This window comes from Sceloporus occidentalis, unplaced genomic scaffold, assembly GCF_023333645.1.
Source record: "Sceloporus occidentalis isolate IW3139 unplaced genomic scaffold, rSceOcc1.0.p SCAF_302, whole genome shotgun sequence".
In the NCBI taxonomy this organism is placed as follows: Eukaryota; Metazoa; Chordata; class Lepidosauria; order Squamata; family Phrynosomatidae; genus Sceloporus; species Sceloporus occidentalis.
This window is the reverse complement of record NW_028317282.1, coordinates 252,811-268,241: the sequence shown is the minus strand read 5'-3', so window position 1 is coordinate 268,241 and position 15,431 is coordinate 252,811. Positions and strand designations below refer to the sequence as shown.

Sequence of the window (15,431 nt, the reverse complement as noted above, 5' to 3'; positions counted from 1 at the left end):
CTTTTATACTTTATTAGAAGGCGTGGACTTTTTTATTATTTTTTTCCTCGTACCTGCGGCCCACCGTCCGCCGCAGTGACCGGAGATCATGGATGTGTGAGGAGCTCTCGGCTCGTGACTATTTTACGTTATTTGGCCCTCCAGCTGCCCACCCGGACACTCGTGGATCAGTTGTTGGATATCGATGGTGATCACATCCAGTTCTGAAGAGGCTCCCCCTCAGAGAATGCTCTCGGCATTACAGACGGAATGGATCAATAAGGATCCCGTGTGTTACTTGCCTCCTTCCCACTGCAACAAGAAGCCTTCCAGAAGTTGGTATCCCTCCCTAATCTACCCATACCTGGCATCAGGTTCCCCTCCCACCCGATCAGCCGGTCGCTGGGGTCTCTTAAGACCAGACCGAGGACTGATAAAGGCAGACTAGGCGGGCCGAATGGGGCCGATCTGCCGGTGGGTTCTATGTTTTGTATGTTGAAAAAGGTGCCCGGCGCAGTAACAGTCGGCGCGCTCCAACGGTTTGTCGCGTTTCGGCTCATAACGGGCGAGCGCCTTCACATCAGATCCTAAAAGTTCATTGACTCCTTAAAAGTTCTGAGTCGTATCAAGACGTCTCCAGCTGTCACAACTCGACCGTTACAGGACTATAACCCAATTATCAGTCCTCCGGGGTACTTTTTCCTCCTCCCCGTCCTGTAACCCAGCGTTGTGACTCTGGAGTCGTTGCCGCAGGAGTGTCACCTGCTGCCGTCGGCTGTCAGAACTGACGGCAAGCAGAGCGTGTGTGTTGGTGTTATGCTAAACGTGGCGTCTGGTGAAGAAGTCTCACTTTTATCCCGCGTTTTCTTTATAAACCCATAATTACTGCGGTTGTGAATGAAGTCCCCGGGAAGTCCGGCTCGTGGCACTTCGCGGGACCTTTGGTTGAACGTCCTTGTGCGATTATTTAATGTCATTTTTATTGTGAAACAATAGTTTGACCCCGATTTGGTTCTTTAACCCGTACTGTATAGAGGCAGTCCCTGGTTATAAGCTGGCGACTTGTAGCCGATACTTCGGGTGATGTCTGTCGCGTTAATGTGACGCGTGGAGGCGGATGGTTTTTTGGCCATTGCTTGGACCGGTGACATCGCAAGGAGGTTGGGGTTATTAAATACCGTATTCACCCCCCTTGACTTTTTTACCCCTGTTATTGGCAAGCTTTCCGCACGTTGGGTAGTCGGGTAGTGACGGAGGGTAATACAGTGCGGGGATTAAACACGCATGGGATAGACATACGGCTCCTGAATCTAAGACGAGACCAACGACTCATTAAGGTTCGAGTCTTTACAGCAGGGGAAACGGGGGCCGGATAGGGCCGATCTGCCGGCCGGGTTCTTTGCACGTGTTGGTCGTGGGGAGCGTGCCTCCTGTGTGGCCCTGTATTAATGTCTTTCCCTAGGGCTTTATTTTATATATATTTTTTATTATATTTAGGACTCTTGGCTTTAATCTACTGTTATGAAAAAAAAAATTGAGCTGGACTAAAATAATTTTTTTAAGTTTCTCTTGGCGCCTGCGTTTAAACTTCTACTTCCTGCTCTCTCAGTAACGTACGTTGGATATACGTGAGAATATAATGTGCCGCGCGTCCCCCTGCGTAATTTGGGATACTCGGCAGAGCGGAGTCTCTGGTGTCGGATCAGAGCGCGGCGGAAGCGGCCGGCTTGTGTCTGCCTATTTTATTCGGCTATTCATAGTACGGGGTCTCTTATTTCGTGGAGACCTTAAACGACCCCGCGGTGTCGCCAGGCGGTTACGGGCCGCTTGGCAGGGAGCCTGCGATCCGTCACCAGGAGGGGCGCCGTTCCCTTACCTTACGCTCGCCAGTCGCGCTAAAACTTTTAGACTCTCTACTTTTGGCTCCTGTGGCTTTAACCGTCGCCTAAATTCCTGCGCTTGCGCAATGCTTCGTCTTCCACCCTTTAGGTGCCTGTAACGGGTTGTCGAGCTTCCTCTTTGACGTGTGTCAGCCGTGTACGATGACCTACACGTGCAACTTGCCGGTTAAGCCATTTCCAACCATTTAACCCCCCCCCCCCCCCGTGCCAAGCCTTTAACTTTGTGTTTGGTGGCTGGCCGATGATATTGCGTGAAACTTAAGAAGTTTCTCTGGTCTTCCGTGTAATAAGCGTGTTTTGTATACACTTTGTGGATTTTGTGCTTGTCGAACAACCGGGTTAAAAAAAAAAACAAACCCGGTTTCCTTGACTTTGTTAAACGTTCATGCGCGGGCGGCGAGCCTTGCGTGTTTTGTGCCTCTCTCAGTAAGTTTGACATATGGTACGGGGCGATTCAACGTCCCCTCCGGATCAGAAGCTACAAAACTTCATCATGGAGGTCTAAACATGTTCGGACCCCTGGAGTAATTGGGGTCTTCGCTGCCCCCTCTCCATGTCGTGGCGCCTGTTCATATGAGATGAATAGAATGTGTTTAGTGCTTCCCTCGTTGGTGTTTTGGAAGGTGGCGCCTTAGATATCTGTCAAGGGTCCTATAAAGTAAGAGCGCGGTGGGCCGGCGCGCTCTCTAGCCGTGTTTTTCTCTGTCGTACGTTGGGTTTAACGTCTGCGGAATAAACTCTGTGTAGTAGTGTGCTCGCGTGTTCTTTGCGTGTGCACTCTGCCTTGTACACCCGACACTTTACTTGAAGACGAGGGGGTATTTTTAGTTCAGTGGTCTATAAATACCCCGCGAGCCGCTGCTTGGATCCCATGCGCTCGCTCCTCGGCTGCCTTCTTTGGCATCGAATTCTCAGCAGTCGTACACCAATCATCTCTGTTCAATGGCCGCCGGCGTTACACGCGTGTGCGTGATGTATACATATCCTATATCTCAGAATCATTACGCCTATCAAAGCAAACAAAACCTTTTCTGAGGATTTAGTGTTGACTTTGCCGAAGTCGGGCTGAAGCTGTTCCTTGAAAGTCCGGATGCGTTTCCCGGAACGTGGATGCCGGCGGCGAGGTCTGTAGAACTTTTTTTTTTTTTTTTTTTAAGCTTTATCAGTAAATGACGTTGTGCGGCAGCCCAGGACAGGCTGCGATTCCCCCGACACGGTGTTTAATGATTCCGAGTCTCGTAGCAGCTATGAATATCTCTAGAGTTTGCTCGTTGAGGTTCCTGTCTACCGGGGGAGGATAGTCTGCCGGAGAGGGCACCGCTCTCTGGCTTACGTTCCATGAAAACACTACAACGGCCCACCCTGTCCTGTTTGGTGTCTGATCACGGACACTGTGACTGTTCAGGAGCCAGAGCTGCTCTCTATGTTAAGGTGCCTCATCAAGAGGGTGGTTGATAAGTGGAACAGCCTCCCAGCAGAAGTGGTAGGGGGTAATACATGGGATAGACATACGGCTCCTGAATCTAAGACGAGACCGACGACTGATTTAAGGTTTGAATCGTTACAATGGACAGACTGGGGGGGGCGATCTGCCGATAACTGCTAGGTTTCTAGAGAGACCTCATTAAATAAACCTGTAATGTAAATATATATTCCCTCCATTCTAAGCTTCCTTGACTTGCCAACAAGCATCTTAGGAGCAGCCATATTGATTTTAGGAAAGACCACAACTCCATATTATGTCTAATGGGACTCCGCTGTGGCCCTTTGTGGCTCTCTGTAGTGTTATGCTGTCCGTGACGCCCCTTCATCTGTTTTGGTCTACGGTAGAGGTAGGAGGCTTCAGCCATATTTACTTAGGGCGTTCTGCCAGTATGAGGCCTCCTCGTCACGGCTGCTGCCCGCGGTGTGTTGTTCGCGGCCCGTGTCGTGGATATGCGTCAGATTAATAGCTTTCTTTGCGCTCGGAAGACTTTTTAGCCGTTAAACCTTTTTCGGTAACGTTTTGCAGCCGTATCTATCTTTAACTCTTTGGTCTGCTCTCCGTATCCGTACCTCATCCCTAAACGGAGGAAGCGAATGTAACGGGAGCTCCGAGGAGCGCCGGGTGATGTCTGGTGGCTTCACACCTGTACGCGGAGAGGTGTGATGCGCTCCGACCGGGCCGCGCTTCCCTGTTTCGAGTTGGTTTGCCTGGGAGGAGTCGCCGGGTTTCCCTGCCAACCAGAAATCGGCTGCCGGCAGCTGTGTTTAGTCAGCTGTGTGCATGCTGGTATTCCGGGCTGCTGCTGAGGCAGCACAGCTGACTTCGTTATTTATAGACCCGGGCGGGAGGCTAACCCGGCCCATAGTTACTGGTCTGTGATTGGATACCTGTACATCAAGCTCGGCCAATTAGCTGAAGAAAACGGGAACTTAAGAATAGAGACCAGAATGAATTTGCCCCTCCAACCCCCCAAAGAAAGCTGTTATCCCCATGTCAGGATATCAAGGCCGTTTAAAGGGCATTAAAACCCCAAAACGCGTTCCCAGACACTAGTTTGTTTCTGGTTGAGATGTTTTTGTCTGCTTGTTGGACCCGCTGAAAGGGTTAATTTGAACGTGCTGAGTTCGGTATCATCCGACCAATTAAATCCCTTAAATCTCTCATCCTGAGCGTCCGGGTGGCCGTTGGCGCGTATGTTCTGTGGTTGGTTGCCCTCCCTGGTGTTCTGGATAACACAATGCCCAAAGCTACGTGTCTCTCTGCCTGTGCCCCCCAAACACCCCCCCCCCCGCGCGCGTCGTGACATCATCCTAGGGGTGCAAATGCCGACGTCCCCCTGGCCTTTAGTGAATAGGCCTCTGTATAGCGACGAGCTACCCCGGGCCTTTTGGGCCATCATGGCAGAACGGATCGCGTTTGGCCACTTGGCTCCTTTACTGCTTTCACCAACATTGCGGTTTGACGCTAGAGCGAAGCTGCGTTTGGCCGGTGCCTGCAGTGTACACGGCCCTTGTGGCCAGCCCTTGCCTGCACGGATGCTGCTGTTCCTGCCGCAGCACTCCTGCTCCGATTGGCCGGGCATCTGTCTAACGTCTCGCCGCTCCTTCTCCTATCGCAGAGTCTTCGGACTGCATGCGCTCGCTTGTTACCTTGGTAACCGGTAGAAGCTTTGCAGGCAGAGTATCGCTCGCAGCCTCTGCTGGCTCGTATCCGCCGAGCTTCCCCCAAACGCCGATCGCCAGATCCCCCCGAAAACAAGCGGGGTCGGCTCCCTGTAACCCCGGCCTTATAAAAGCTGGGCAGAAGCTGAAGCTGCCTGGGTGGCCGATCCTGTCACTAGCGGGCCAGTATGTGTGTATAATACTATGATCCATCCCTGTAGGTGATGCGGGGGCGCTGTGGGAGCGGGGGTCCGGTTTTGGTAATCATGGACGGTGCTCTTTATTTTCTTTTGTAAGTTTTCGTGGTCCCTGCAGACTGCTGGGCTCCGAGGCCGTCTATGATGAAAACATCACGGGCCGGGCTGCGTAAATCCCTGCCGTCGGGAGCAGCGAGTGCCGCGTTCTTCCATCACCCCATCTGCATTGGGATCTTTGTAAAACAAGCATTACTTGATGCTGATTTCTTGATTCAACATAAACTGATCTCTTAGGGGCCACTGTGGCCCCTCCTGGTTATAAATTGATGCCCCATCATATATATATTTGGGAGTTTTTGTGTATTGGGGGTGGGGGGATTATCGGCTTGAACCCGAAGTGATGAAGGGTCCCGCTAACGCGTTTGTTCTGTCGCAGGTGGCAGCAGCACAGGATGCAAGCCGCCCTCCTCCTCCTCTCTCTGTCTGGCTGCCCCCTTCGCCTTCGTCCCCACTGAGGCAAGCATGTCGAGCCAGCACAGCCACGCCCCCTTCTCCAGCCTCCAATCAATGGCGGACCATCAGCAGGTAAGTTACGTCGCGGTAAAACGCGGGGGGATGGGGGGGGGGGAACGAGGCTGCTGTTTACCTGCCGCTGATGGCACCCGATCCTTTTTCTCTCAGGTCCTGCCAGACATGACCATCTTACAGAGGCGGATCCCATTAACCTTCCGAGATCCGGCGGCCGCACCCCTACGGAAGCTGTCGGTGGATTTAATAAAGACTTACAAGCACATAAATGAGGTCAGTGACGCTGGAAGGGACCGCGGCGTGTGTTACTGATGGCAAATCCAGAGTTATGAGACTTTTATGAACGGATCCTTAATGTTCTTAAATAAAAGTTAGAAAAACTTCTGTTAAGATGCCAATAAAATGCCGTCTGCTCTCCCGCGTGCCTCGCGGATCTCCTCGTGGAGCATTCATGGCTCCGTGTGCATGGACTACGACCCGGGCTGCTGTCACCGCGCGGGACCAAGCGTCTCGTTCAGACTATTCCAAGGTCTCAAAGGGCTGTCGTCAGCGAGACTCGGGAATAGAGCGAGCGATGAAAGGATAATTGTTGGTTATGGTTGAAGTTAAGGCAATGTTACACCTTTTTGTGCCGTTTGGTAAATCTAAATGTCGTTGCAGAAAAAGTTCAGTTTTTTTATTTATTTGTTTCATGCGATCCTCAGGTGTATTACGCTAAGAAGAAGCGGCGAGCCCAACAAGTGCCCCCCGAGGATTCCAGCACAAAGAAAGAGAGGAAAGTGTTTAACGACGGATTCGACGACGATAACTACGATTACATCGTGAAGAACGGCGAGAAGTGGATGGACCGATACGAAATCGATTCTCTGATCGGGAAAGGCTCCTTCGGCCAGGTCGGTGTTTATACAAAGAAATAAGACGATTGGGGACGCAATTCTCCAGTATGGCAGCCATTGCTAGCTAGTCGTGGGGGAGGGGGTTATTGTTTGGGTTATTACTCGGTTGCTGGTTGGGGGGGCTCTGCAAGCATACACCGCACTCCGAACACAGTTTCCCGGGATCAGTCGCGTTTTGATGTCCGTGAGAAGATCTTGGGGCCAGACCGGGATCTTGGCTGTTCCCGCGTTGGCTTGTGGGTTAAAGCGGGGGTCACGCCTCGAAGCCGCGTCATTTGATGCCGTTTCCGGTCTGCTCTCTTAATCGCATGCGCGGTTTTCTCTTGTGTCTCGGCTCTTCAGGTGGTTAAGGCCTACGACCATCACGACCAGGAATGGGTAGCTATCAAAATCATCAAGAATAAGAAAGCCTTTCTGAACCAGGCCCAGATCGAGCTGCGCCTCCTCGAGCTTATGAACAAACATGACACGGAAATGAAGTATTACATAGGTACGCGCCGACAGCCTCGATCACTTATTGCCGGGAGAGATCTGCGTGATCGTCGGCTGAAAGTCTGTTTTCTTTTCTTGTTTCAGTTCATCTAAAACGGCATTTTATGTTCCGGAACCATCTGTGTCTGGTGTTTGAGCTTCTGTCCTACAACTTATACGACCTTCTGCGGAACACGAACTTCCGCGGCGTCTCCCTAAACCTGACGCGCAAGTTCGCCCAGCAGCTCTGTACGGCGTTGCTCTTCTTGGCGACTCCCGAGCTCAGCATCATTCACTGCGACCTGAAACCAGAGAATATCCTCCTTTGTAACCCCAAGCGAAGTGCCATCAAAATCGTGGACTTTGGTAGCTCCTGCCAGCTCGGGCAAAGGGTACGTCTCATCTCCGGAGCTCTTACCCTGATTGGGAGCGAACGCCGCCTCCCCGGATCTTCCTCCTACACATCGGTTTTGGGGTTTTCTCCCAAAATTAGCTGTAAAGCCTCCTAGCGTTTATAACTTTTCTAACCGTGTAACGTAAGGGTCTCCGCGGGGGGATACTCGCTAGATTTGGCGTGGAGGTTTGGTTCTTGCGTACAGCGTTAGGATGCGGGGAGCGACCGGCGGTCCGGCAGGTTCTGGGCCCCCAGGATCTTGCGGTTTGATTGCGTGCTTTTCTTGTGAGAATGCTAAAGTTTTTTTTTTCTTTTTTTTTTTTTTTTTGTTGTTTTCCGTTTAAGTAACCCAAAAATTGTATTATTTTAAAGATCTACCAGTATATTCAGAGCCGTTTTTATCGTTCGCCCGAAGTTTTGCTGGGGATGCCCTACGACTTGGCGATAGACATGTGGTCTTTAGGGTGTATTTTGGTGGAAATGCACACGGGAGAGCCTTTATTCAGTGGATCCAACGAGGTAAGCAGTTCAGACGTCGATGTATTTAATTGTTTGATGTTCCGTTCGTTTACCTGACTGGCCGAGCTAAACGTAGCCCAAAGAGACCTCTCGACCGGCCCTTCTCCCGGTGCGAGTTCTGTCGCCCCTTTCTGGTGACGCCTGCGCGGAATCGGCGGCCGTAGATTATTGCGCGTGGCCGCCGGCCTGAGGTGTGTGGTAACGCTGTGAGTGATGTCTCCTCGGGTTCGCTTCAGGTGGATCAAATGAACAAGATAGTGGAGGTCCTCGGGACGCCCCCCGGCCACATGCTGGACCAGGCCCCGAAAGCACGGAAATACTTCGACAAGCTTCCCGAAGGGACGTGGACTGTAAAGAAAAACAAGGATATCAAAAAGGTAACGGCGTCCCCCCAAACGTATCGCTCAGGGGAAGAGTATCCACAAGTTGGTGGTCTTCACTTTCATGTCCTCACCCGGGTACAGACGGCCAGGTTTGAAGCAGATTAGGACCCCGTATGGCTTGGAGGGTGTTGGCAGGCTCGCTCTGCCCGGGCGTGGAGGGGCCTTGGTTGTTTAGTAAATAGGTTCCCCTCGCAGCGAAATACCGGGATCCGTGACCAGTAACCAAAGTGCTTCTGCCTTTTTATTTCTCCGTCTTCAGGAATACAAGGTACCCGGGACTCGCAGACTTCACGAAGTCCTGGGCGTGGAAACGGGGGGCCCCGGAGGCCGCAGGGCCGGGGAGCAGGGCCACTCGCCATCCGATTATCTGAAGTTCAAGGATTTAATTCTGAGGATGTTGGATTATGACCCCAAAACTAGAATTACCCCTTTCTACGCTCTCCAGCACAACTTCTTCAAGAAAACAACAGACGAAGGGACTAATACTAGTAACAGTAACTCTACAAGCCCTGCGATGGACCACAGTCACTCGACCAGTACAACCAGTTCCGTGTCCAGCTCAGGTGGGTCTCCGTCTCGTCGCGTGGGACCCTGGGCCGTTTGGACGGTATAAATACGGCTTCTAGCGCTAGCCTTTTAGTCTTTAATGAATTGGAAATACTCTTGGGGTGCCCCCTAAATCTTACGGGGCTCGAGTGAAGGTTTGACATTGAATGTCGCGGCTGCAGTTTCCCCGGAGCGTCGCTGCGATGGGAAAGCCGTATTTTTATGTTAGGCGTCGTTTGCTGATTCTGTTTCCTTGCTTTTTACTGCAGGAGGATCAAGCGGCTCTTCTAACGACAACCGTAATTATCGGTACAGCAACAGATATTATAACAGCGCGGTCGCGCACACGGACTACGAGATGCAGAGTCCGCAGGTATGTATGACGGCGACTCGACTTCGTGCTCTGAGTTGGTAACTTGTCCCCCCAACTCAAAAAGCCCTGTTTGCAGCACTTGGGCAGTTACTCCCCACAAGTGATATAATGGGGGAGGGGGTTCTGTAGTATGCTTTATCGTCCCGTCTTGACCCGGTGCCCCCGTGTGGGGCAGAAAACATGGCCGTGTCGGTATAGACCTGGTCATCGCTTGATGTCATCGCTTGATGTCATCGCATCGATAGGCGGGTTTGGGATGCGGGCGAATCGTTTTCTGCTCGGGTCGGTGACTCTGTTGCGTTCTCCAATCCTTCGCAGGTTCCTTCTCAACAGCAGATAAGACTGTGGGCCGGTGGAGACGTTCCCATCACAAACAGCGATGCCTACCCTCAGATCTTACCTCACAAGCCTACTCCCAGTCAGCCGCAGCATTTCCACGGAAACGAGCCGCACCACCCTCACCCGCTGTATCATCACGTCAACCGGCCCCACTACCACCGGCAACACATCACCTCCTCCTCTCCGCAAATCCCCGAGTCCATGGAGCTCAGCTTGGGACACCGACACCCCCAGTCTTCCTCTTCATTGCACCCTCATCACTCTAGCTTAGACTGCACTCCGTTTGGCTCCTCAAACTTACACTTAGGGGTTTCCGCTTTTCGGACTAGAACAGTCAGTGGACACAACGACTCGGGTGGGCCGCTGAATTACCCCTACCCTAGCAACTCATCCAGCATGGTTGGACCACCTCACATCCGGAACAGGACGGAAACGGAGGAGAGTGCTATGTTAGGCGTTTGTGTCCCTCAGAGTACGGCAGCGAGCTCTTGATGATTCTTTCATGTAAGATTAAAGCCATACCAATAATAGAAATACTGAATTCGGAGAGGAGGGCTGGCAGGCGGCAGGGTGGGTTGTGGAAAAAAAAAAAAAAAAAAAAAAGGGGTGAGCTGGCTTTTATCACAACCATCAAAAAAAAAAAAATGTCAAGGTGTAGCTGTTAATGTGAAATGTTTATTTATTAAAAAAAAATCACTACGAGAGGAGTGTGAAGTGTGTGTTGACCATGAGAAGCAGTTTTAACAGACTTCAATCGGACTGCTTTTTTTTTTTTTAATTTTAATTTCTATTTTTTTTTCTTGTTTTTTTTTTTTTAAATTGCTTTTTTTTTTTTTGACACACTGGTAGAAGTTTAACCTGTGCAAAGACTTCAAGACATTTCCAATGCTTCCATTTCTATCATAAGCTCCTCTTCAGAAGAAGCGGGGATAATCCAGACTTACTTTGCACGTCGGTGAACTCGTTTACAGGCCAAACGTCACTCTGCAAACACTGTCTGTGCCAGTTGCCCTTTCGCTGCCATCTTACCATTCATACAGGTCCCTGGGTTGCCCCCGCGCCTCCCCCCACTTTATTACCAACCTTTTGCTAGGGTGCAAGTAACGCACTTCACTGGAATATCCTTGGCTGCTAACTCCACTCTCTCAACTGGAATTGCTGCTAAAACTCTAACAGTTTGCTTTATAAAACCTAAAGGTTTCCCGTGTATTTTATTTATGACTTCATACTCGGTCGGTTTTAGCTGTGTCAGGAAAGATTTTTAGGAGCCGTTTTCCTTTTTTTTTTTATTTTTTTATTTTACAGTCTAATGCTGCAGAAATTCAGTGTAATCTTTTTCCTCCTGCCCTGTTTTTAGTGAACCCCCAAATCCACTTTTTATTTTGTTCTCCCCCGTGTACTGATTTCTGGTTTCAACACTACAATTTTCCCTTTTTGTCTTTTTTTCTTTTCTCCCTTTGTCTTTTTTCTTTTCCCTTTGTCGTTTTTCTCTCTTCCCTTTGTCGTTTTTCTCTTCCCTTTGTCGTTTTTCTCTTTTCCCTTTGTCGTTTTTCTTTCCTTCCTTTGTCGTTTTTCTCTCTTCCCTTTGTCGTTTTTCTCTCTTCCCTTTGTCGTTTTTCTCTTTCCTTTTGTCGTTTTTCTCTTCTCCCTTTGTTGTTTTTCTCCTCGTTTTGTCGTTTTTCTTTTTCCCCCCTGTCATTTTTCTCTTTTCCCCTTTTTTTTTTTTTTTGTTTTTTTTCCCTTTTAAAATTTATTAACAGAATCCTCCCTGGCCTCTTAAGTTCAATGTGACCAGTAACGGCGCACCTCCATGACTTCATGTAAAATGCTAAGCCCTTGCTTCAGTATTAAAACCAGTCGCTTACAGCGCTAGGTGCTGTAGCGGTAGAGGTTTTTTTTTTTTTTTTTTTTTCTTTCCCCCAAGGCTTTAAAAAAAAAAAAAAAAAATGTAAAGACAAAACCTGTCCTTTTTTTCATATATCTGTGGATAGTAACGTACTGTTTTTATTTTTTTAATTTTTTTTTTTATTTATTGTACCAAAGATGGTATTGAGGCATCACTTTAAAAAAAAAAGAGAGAAAAAAAAAAAAGAAAAAAATATCAGACATGTACAATGATTGTCTTTTTAAATGTTTCCTTTTTTCTGTTCTTATGTGTTTAATTGGGCTTAAAATTCTGAATCATGTGTAGTTGCTGTTGGACTCCAAAGCCTTTCACATCCATGTTTGTTTCGAGTATTGTGGGTGTTTTGGAGGATCCTAAAAAAAAAAATAAAGTCATAGAACCGCTCCAGACGAGAAAAGAGGTCAGTCTGATTGTGTGTGGAAACTTCGGAAGCATCTTACACGGAGTAAAGCGTTACCCCCCCCACCCCCCCCACCCCACGTTATACGATGTTCTCGCAGCCCTCCAAAAAAACTAAACAAAAAAAAAAAAAGCAAATAGGTCGCTGTGATGAACGCATCTTTTTGGGTTTTTTTCCCCCATTTTTGGTGGGTGTAATTATGAAGAAATTCAGATCACGCATTGACATTTCCGAATCGATGTATGCCAAACCTCTAGGAATTGTGTACTGTCCGGCATGCTTGTTATCCATACATTTAGTATGCTGTTTATTTTATTTTGTGTTTTTTTTGTTTTTTTTCTGCTTTTGTATATCAGAGTTTTATTAATGTTTATGCACACTTACGCTAGTAAAGACGATTTTCTTAAAGCCTCTAATTTTAACATTTTTATAGCGGTGTGATATATTTATTATATATTACATTATATAATGTATAGGTTTTTGGGGGAGGAGGGGGGGACAGGCCTGGAATAAAATGGTGCAGCGTTAACAGGGTAAATGCTAATTTGTTTAGAGGTTTCTAAATCTAAAGACTTTTTTGTTTTGTTTTCTCACCTTTTTGTGTAACTTGCCGAAGCGATTAACCTCTTCCTTTTAGAACTATAAATACATTTTTTTTAATTTTTTTTATTTTTTTTTTTTTGCTGTTTCTATGAAATTTCCATGAAAAGTATGAGATCGTTATTTTATTTTTCTTCTTCTCGCCTATCTACTTCTGTGTCTTTCGAGTCCCTACTGTTTATAAAGTACAGAGCAGGTTTGTACGGCACAAGCGATCAATAAATGAAGGCGATAACTTTGGATCTTGTGCATTTGCAACTAAAATTTATTCCGGCTGTGTCGGGAAGGGGGTTATTTTATTTATTTATTTTTTAAATCATTTTTATTGGAAATTGTGCTTTATATGGGGGGGGGGTTGTATCTGGATTCTTAATGCTTGCTATTAACTCTTCGTTGCACTCGGGTGAATTAATGGCTTGTATGTTGTAAAGTCGGCTTCCGGCGAGATGGCAAAGCGGTCCCGGCAAATCTTTGTTGCAGCTGAAGGGTGTAAATTTATTAGAATTCAGGCTAAGGCTCTAAAGGAACGTAAACCTATGTCTGTAATTGTGGTTCACGCGGAATCCTCCTGGATCTGATTACTATTTTAGCAGATTTACCCCCCCCCCCCGTACGTGATTCGGATCCACCCAAGTGCTCCGGATCCCGTCTTTGATGGGGGGTCCACTAGGGTTAAATATACCAAAAGTTGCCAGTTTAACCGATTTGAAAAATAGTAAAATTTTCCATCTTTATTATTATTAGTTGCTGAAATCAATTGTTTTTCATACGTTTTGAATGTTTTACATGTGGGGGGCATTTTACTAAACGACTTCAAACATTTTGTTGTGTATTAAGAGCCGACCTCAGCGCTTTATCTCTGTAGACACTTAAATGCTTTTAGGTTTGAGCTCCACCAGTTTACTTTGGACATGTCTTCTGTACTTGTTGCTCTAGTTTGTCCGTCATAATACATTATCTGGTTGCTGATGTTTGATAGAAACCTAGAATCTTCCGGCTGATCAGACCCCGTCTGCCCATTTTCCCTGCTGTAAAGACTCATGAATGAGAGTAGCGCGATTGAATGAAGAGTAGTGGGGGTTGTGTAGTGCGTTACTTGCTACTTGGGGTTCTATTCAAAGGCCGAGGTGTAGAGTTGACAGTCGACCAGCTCCTTGCCTTGACATTGGACCGCAGTCTGCCGGCTCTCAGCGAGTCCAAGGTGAGCCTCAGCGGGGCGACCACCGGCTCCGCTGAGTCGATATTCGCCTCGGCAGCGGTCAAGTTGAATCTTCTACGCCAAGCTGGAGACTCGATACCCACCTCAAAGTTCTGGGACTGTCGGGTTCCTGTTGGATGTAGCTGACGGCGGTTTGGAGATGCTGACGGCGGTTCTATCTGTAACTCGAGTTACGGCTGTCTTCATGCAGAGACCCGTATGACTTAACACATCCGATGAGAGCGACTTCATCGATATCTGTGACAATAGCGGCTGTTGGAGCTACAAATCTATTGCGATCGAGCTTCTTGTCTGCTTTAGTTTTGTCTGAACGGGGGGACTGTCAAGAAGTTATCGAGGCTCTTGTGTCCGTTGGTCTAATTCCTAGCTGGCCATTAATTTTTTTTAGTCTGTAAATAAGAGCTTTTTTTACCTTGAAATATTGGGGGTATTTTTTTTACCTGAGCAGGGACCCTGCCTGCCGAGACCCGTTCAGAACCAATCGGCTTCGCTGGAAGTACAGGAGAACCTGAGAGTGCCGGTCTTCTGGTGCGTTGTAAAGATGGCGGCTCGTCGAGGTCCGTTGCCAGAATTGGAAGCCCCAAGGTAAGCGAAAGAGGCATCCAAGTAATGTTCTCCGCTGTGGACCGTGGTAACCGGGATCCATCCCAAGGGGGTCAGGTTTAAGTCTCTACTAACGAGAATAGGCAGAGGGGTGGTTGGCAACGTCAATCACTTCTGTATTTCTCTGGTGGTTCCTCACGTGTTCTTTGATCTCATACATGTACGCGTGTTAACCACCTCGTCACGGGAAGTGCTGAGATTAGAGACGCTCTGGGTTTTATTTACTAACGCAGCAGAGATGCGGTTCAACCTGTCTAACTACACCAGGAAGCGTGAAGAACCAATCACAGTGACCTCTTCCTGCCACTAGCGGCCCTGCATAATGCATGTGAAATATCAGTCCGTACTCATGCATTATACAGGGCCGGCTCTACCCTGCTGGAAGGAGACGCTCGCTGGGTTGGCCCTTCACGATACTTAATAAATGTGGGGAGTTGGAACCGCCATCTCCTGCTTAAGTAAATAAACCCAGTGGTGGAATTTCAAATAAATGTATAGATCAAAAGCAAAGGGTAGGCTTTGGAGTTCACATTTCTTATTGTTGTGTTTCTTGACCAATGTACTCCTGCAAAGAACTTTAACCGTTCATGCCGCCAGCCCCCACCGAACCCGGCCGTGGGCGTCTGAACACCGTTCCAACCTGGGGCTCCCATCCCACTCCTCATTTGCCCATAGGCATTGTGCAGGAATGTACCATTCACTGGAGCCATAAACATTAATTTAACCCCCAGTTATCGAAGCTGATATTTTTCCAATAAATGATTTCACCAAATATACTTTTTTTTTTTTCTTCTGATTGGCTATTTAGATTTTTTTTTTAAATATTTAGTTGTAAAAAGCCTTCTTTCCATGTCTCGGCCAGACGGTGCATTCAGGTTGTGCTCCGTGGATAATGTAGGGGATGTAGCGATTGAGAGGACCGTCCCAAGGCTGGTCCTCCAATCGCTGAGAAGACCGTTGGGTTTTTATGGATAAAGTGACTGGTGCAAACATTAAAAAGTGGTCTTCTTACCATAGAAACCAGTGAAAT

At 48.1% G+C, this 15,431-nt stretch overlaps 1 protein-coding gene across 1 annotated transcript; it reads left to right on the top strand.

Moving 5' to 3' along the window:
• The first annotated feature begins 5,734 nt into the window (after nucleotides 1-5,734).
• LOC149275017 (dual specificity tyrosine-phosphorylation-regulated kinase 1B-like) lies at nucleotides 5,735-10,165 on the top strand. The gene is made up of 10 exons (XM_089504984.1): nucleotides 5,735-5,809; nucleotides 5,906-6,025; nucleotides 6,457-6,645; nucleotides 6,991-7,138; nucleotides 7,225-7,511; nucleotides 7,886-8,032; nucleotides 8,269-8,409; nucleotides 8,675-8,978; nucleotides 9,231-9,334; nucleotides 9,653-10,165. The coding sequence occupies exons 1-10, from the start codon at nucleotides 5,747-5,749 to the stop codon at nucleotides 10,163-10,165; spliced, it is 2,016 nt and encodes a 671-aa protein (XP_089361110.1). The 5' UTR covers nucleotides 5,735-5,746.
• Nucleotides 10,166-15,431: the final 5,266 nt, after the last annotated feature.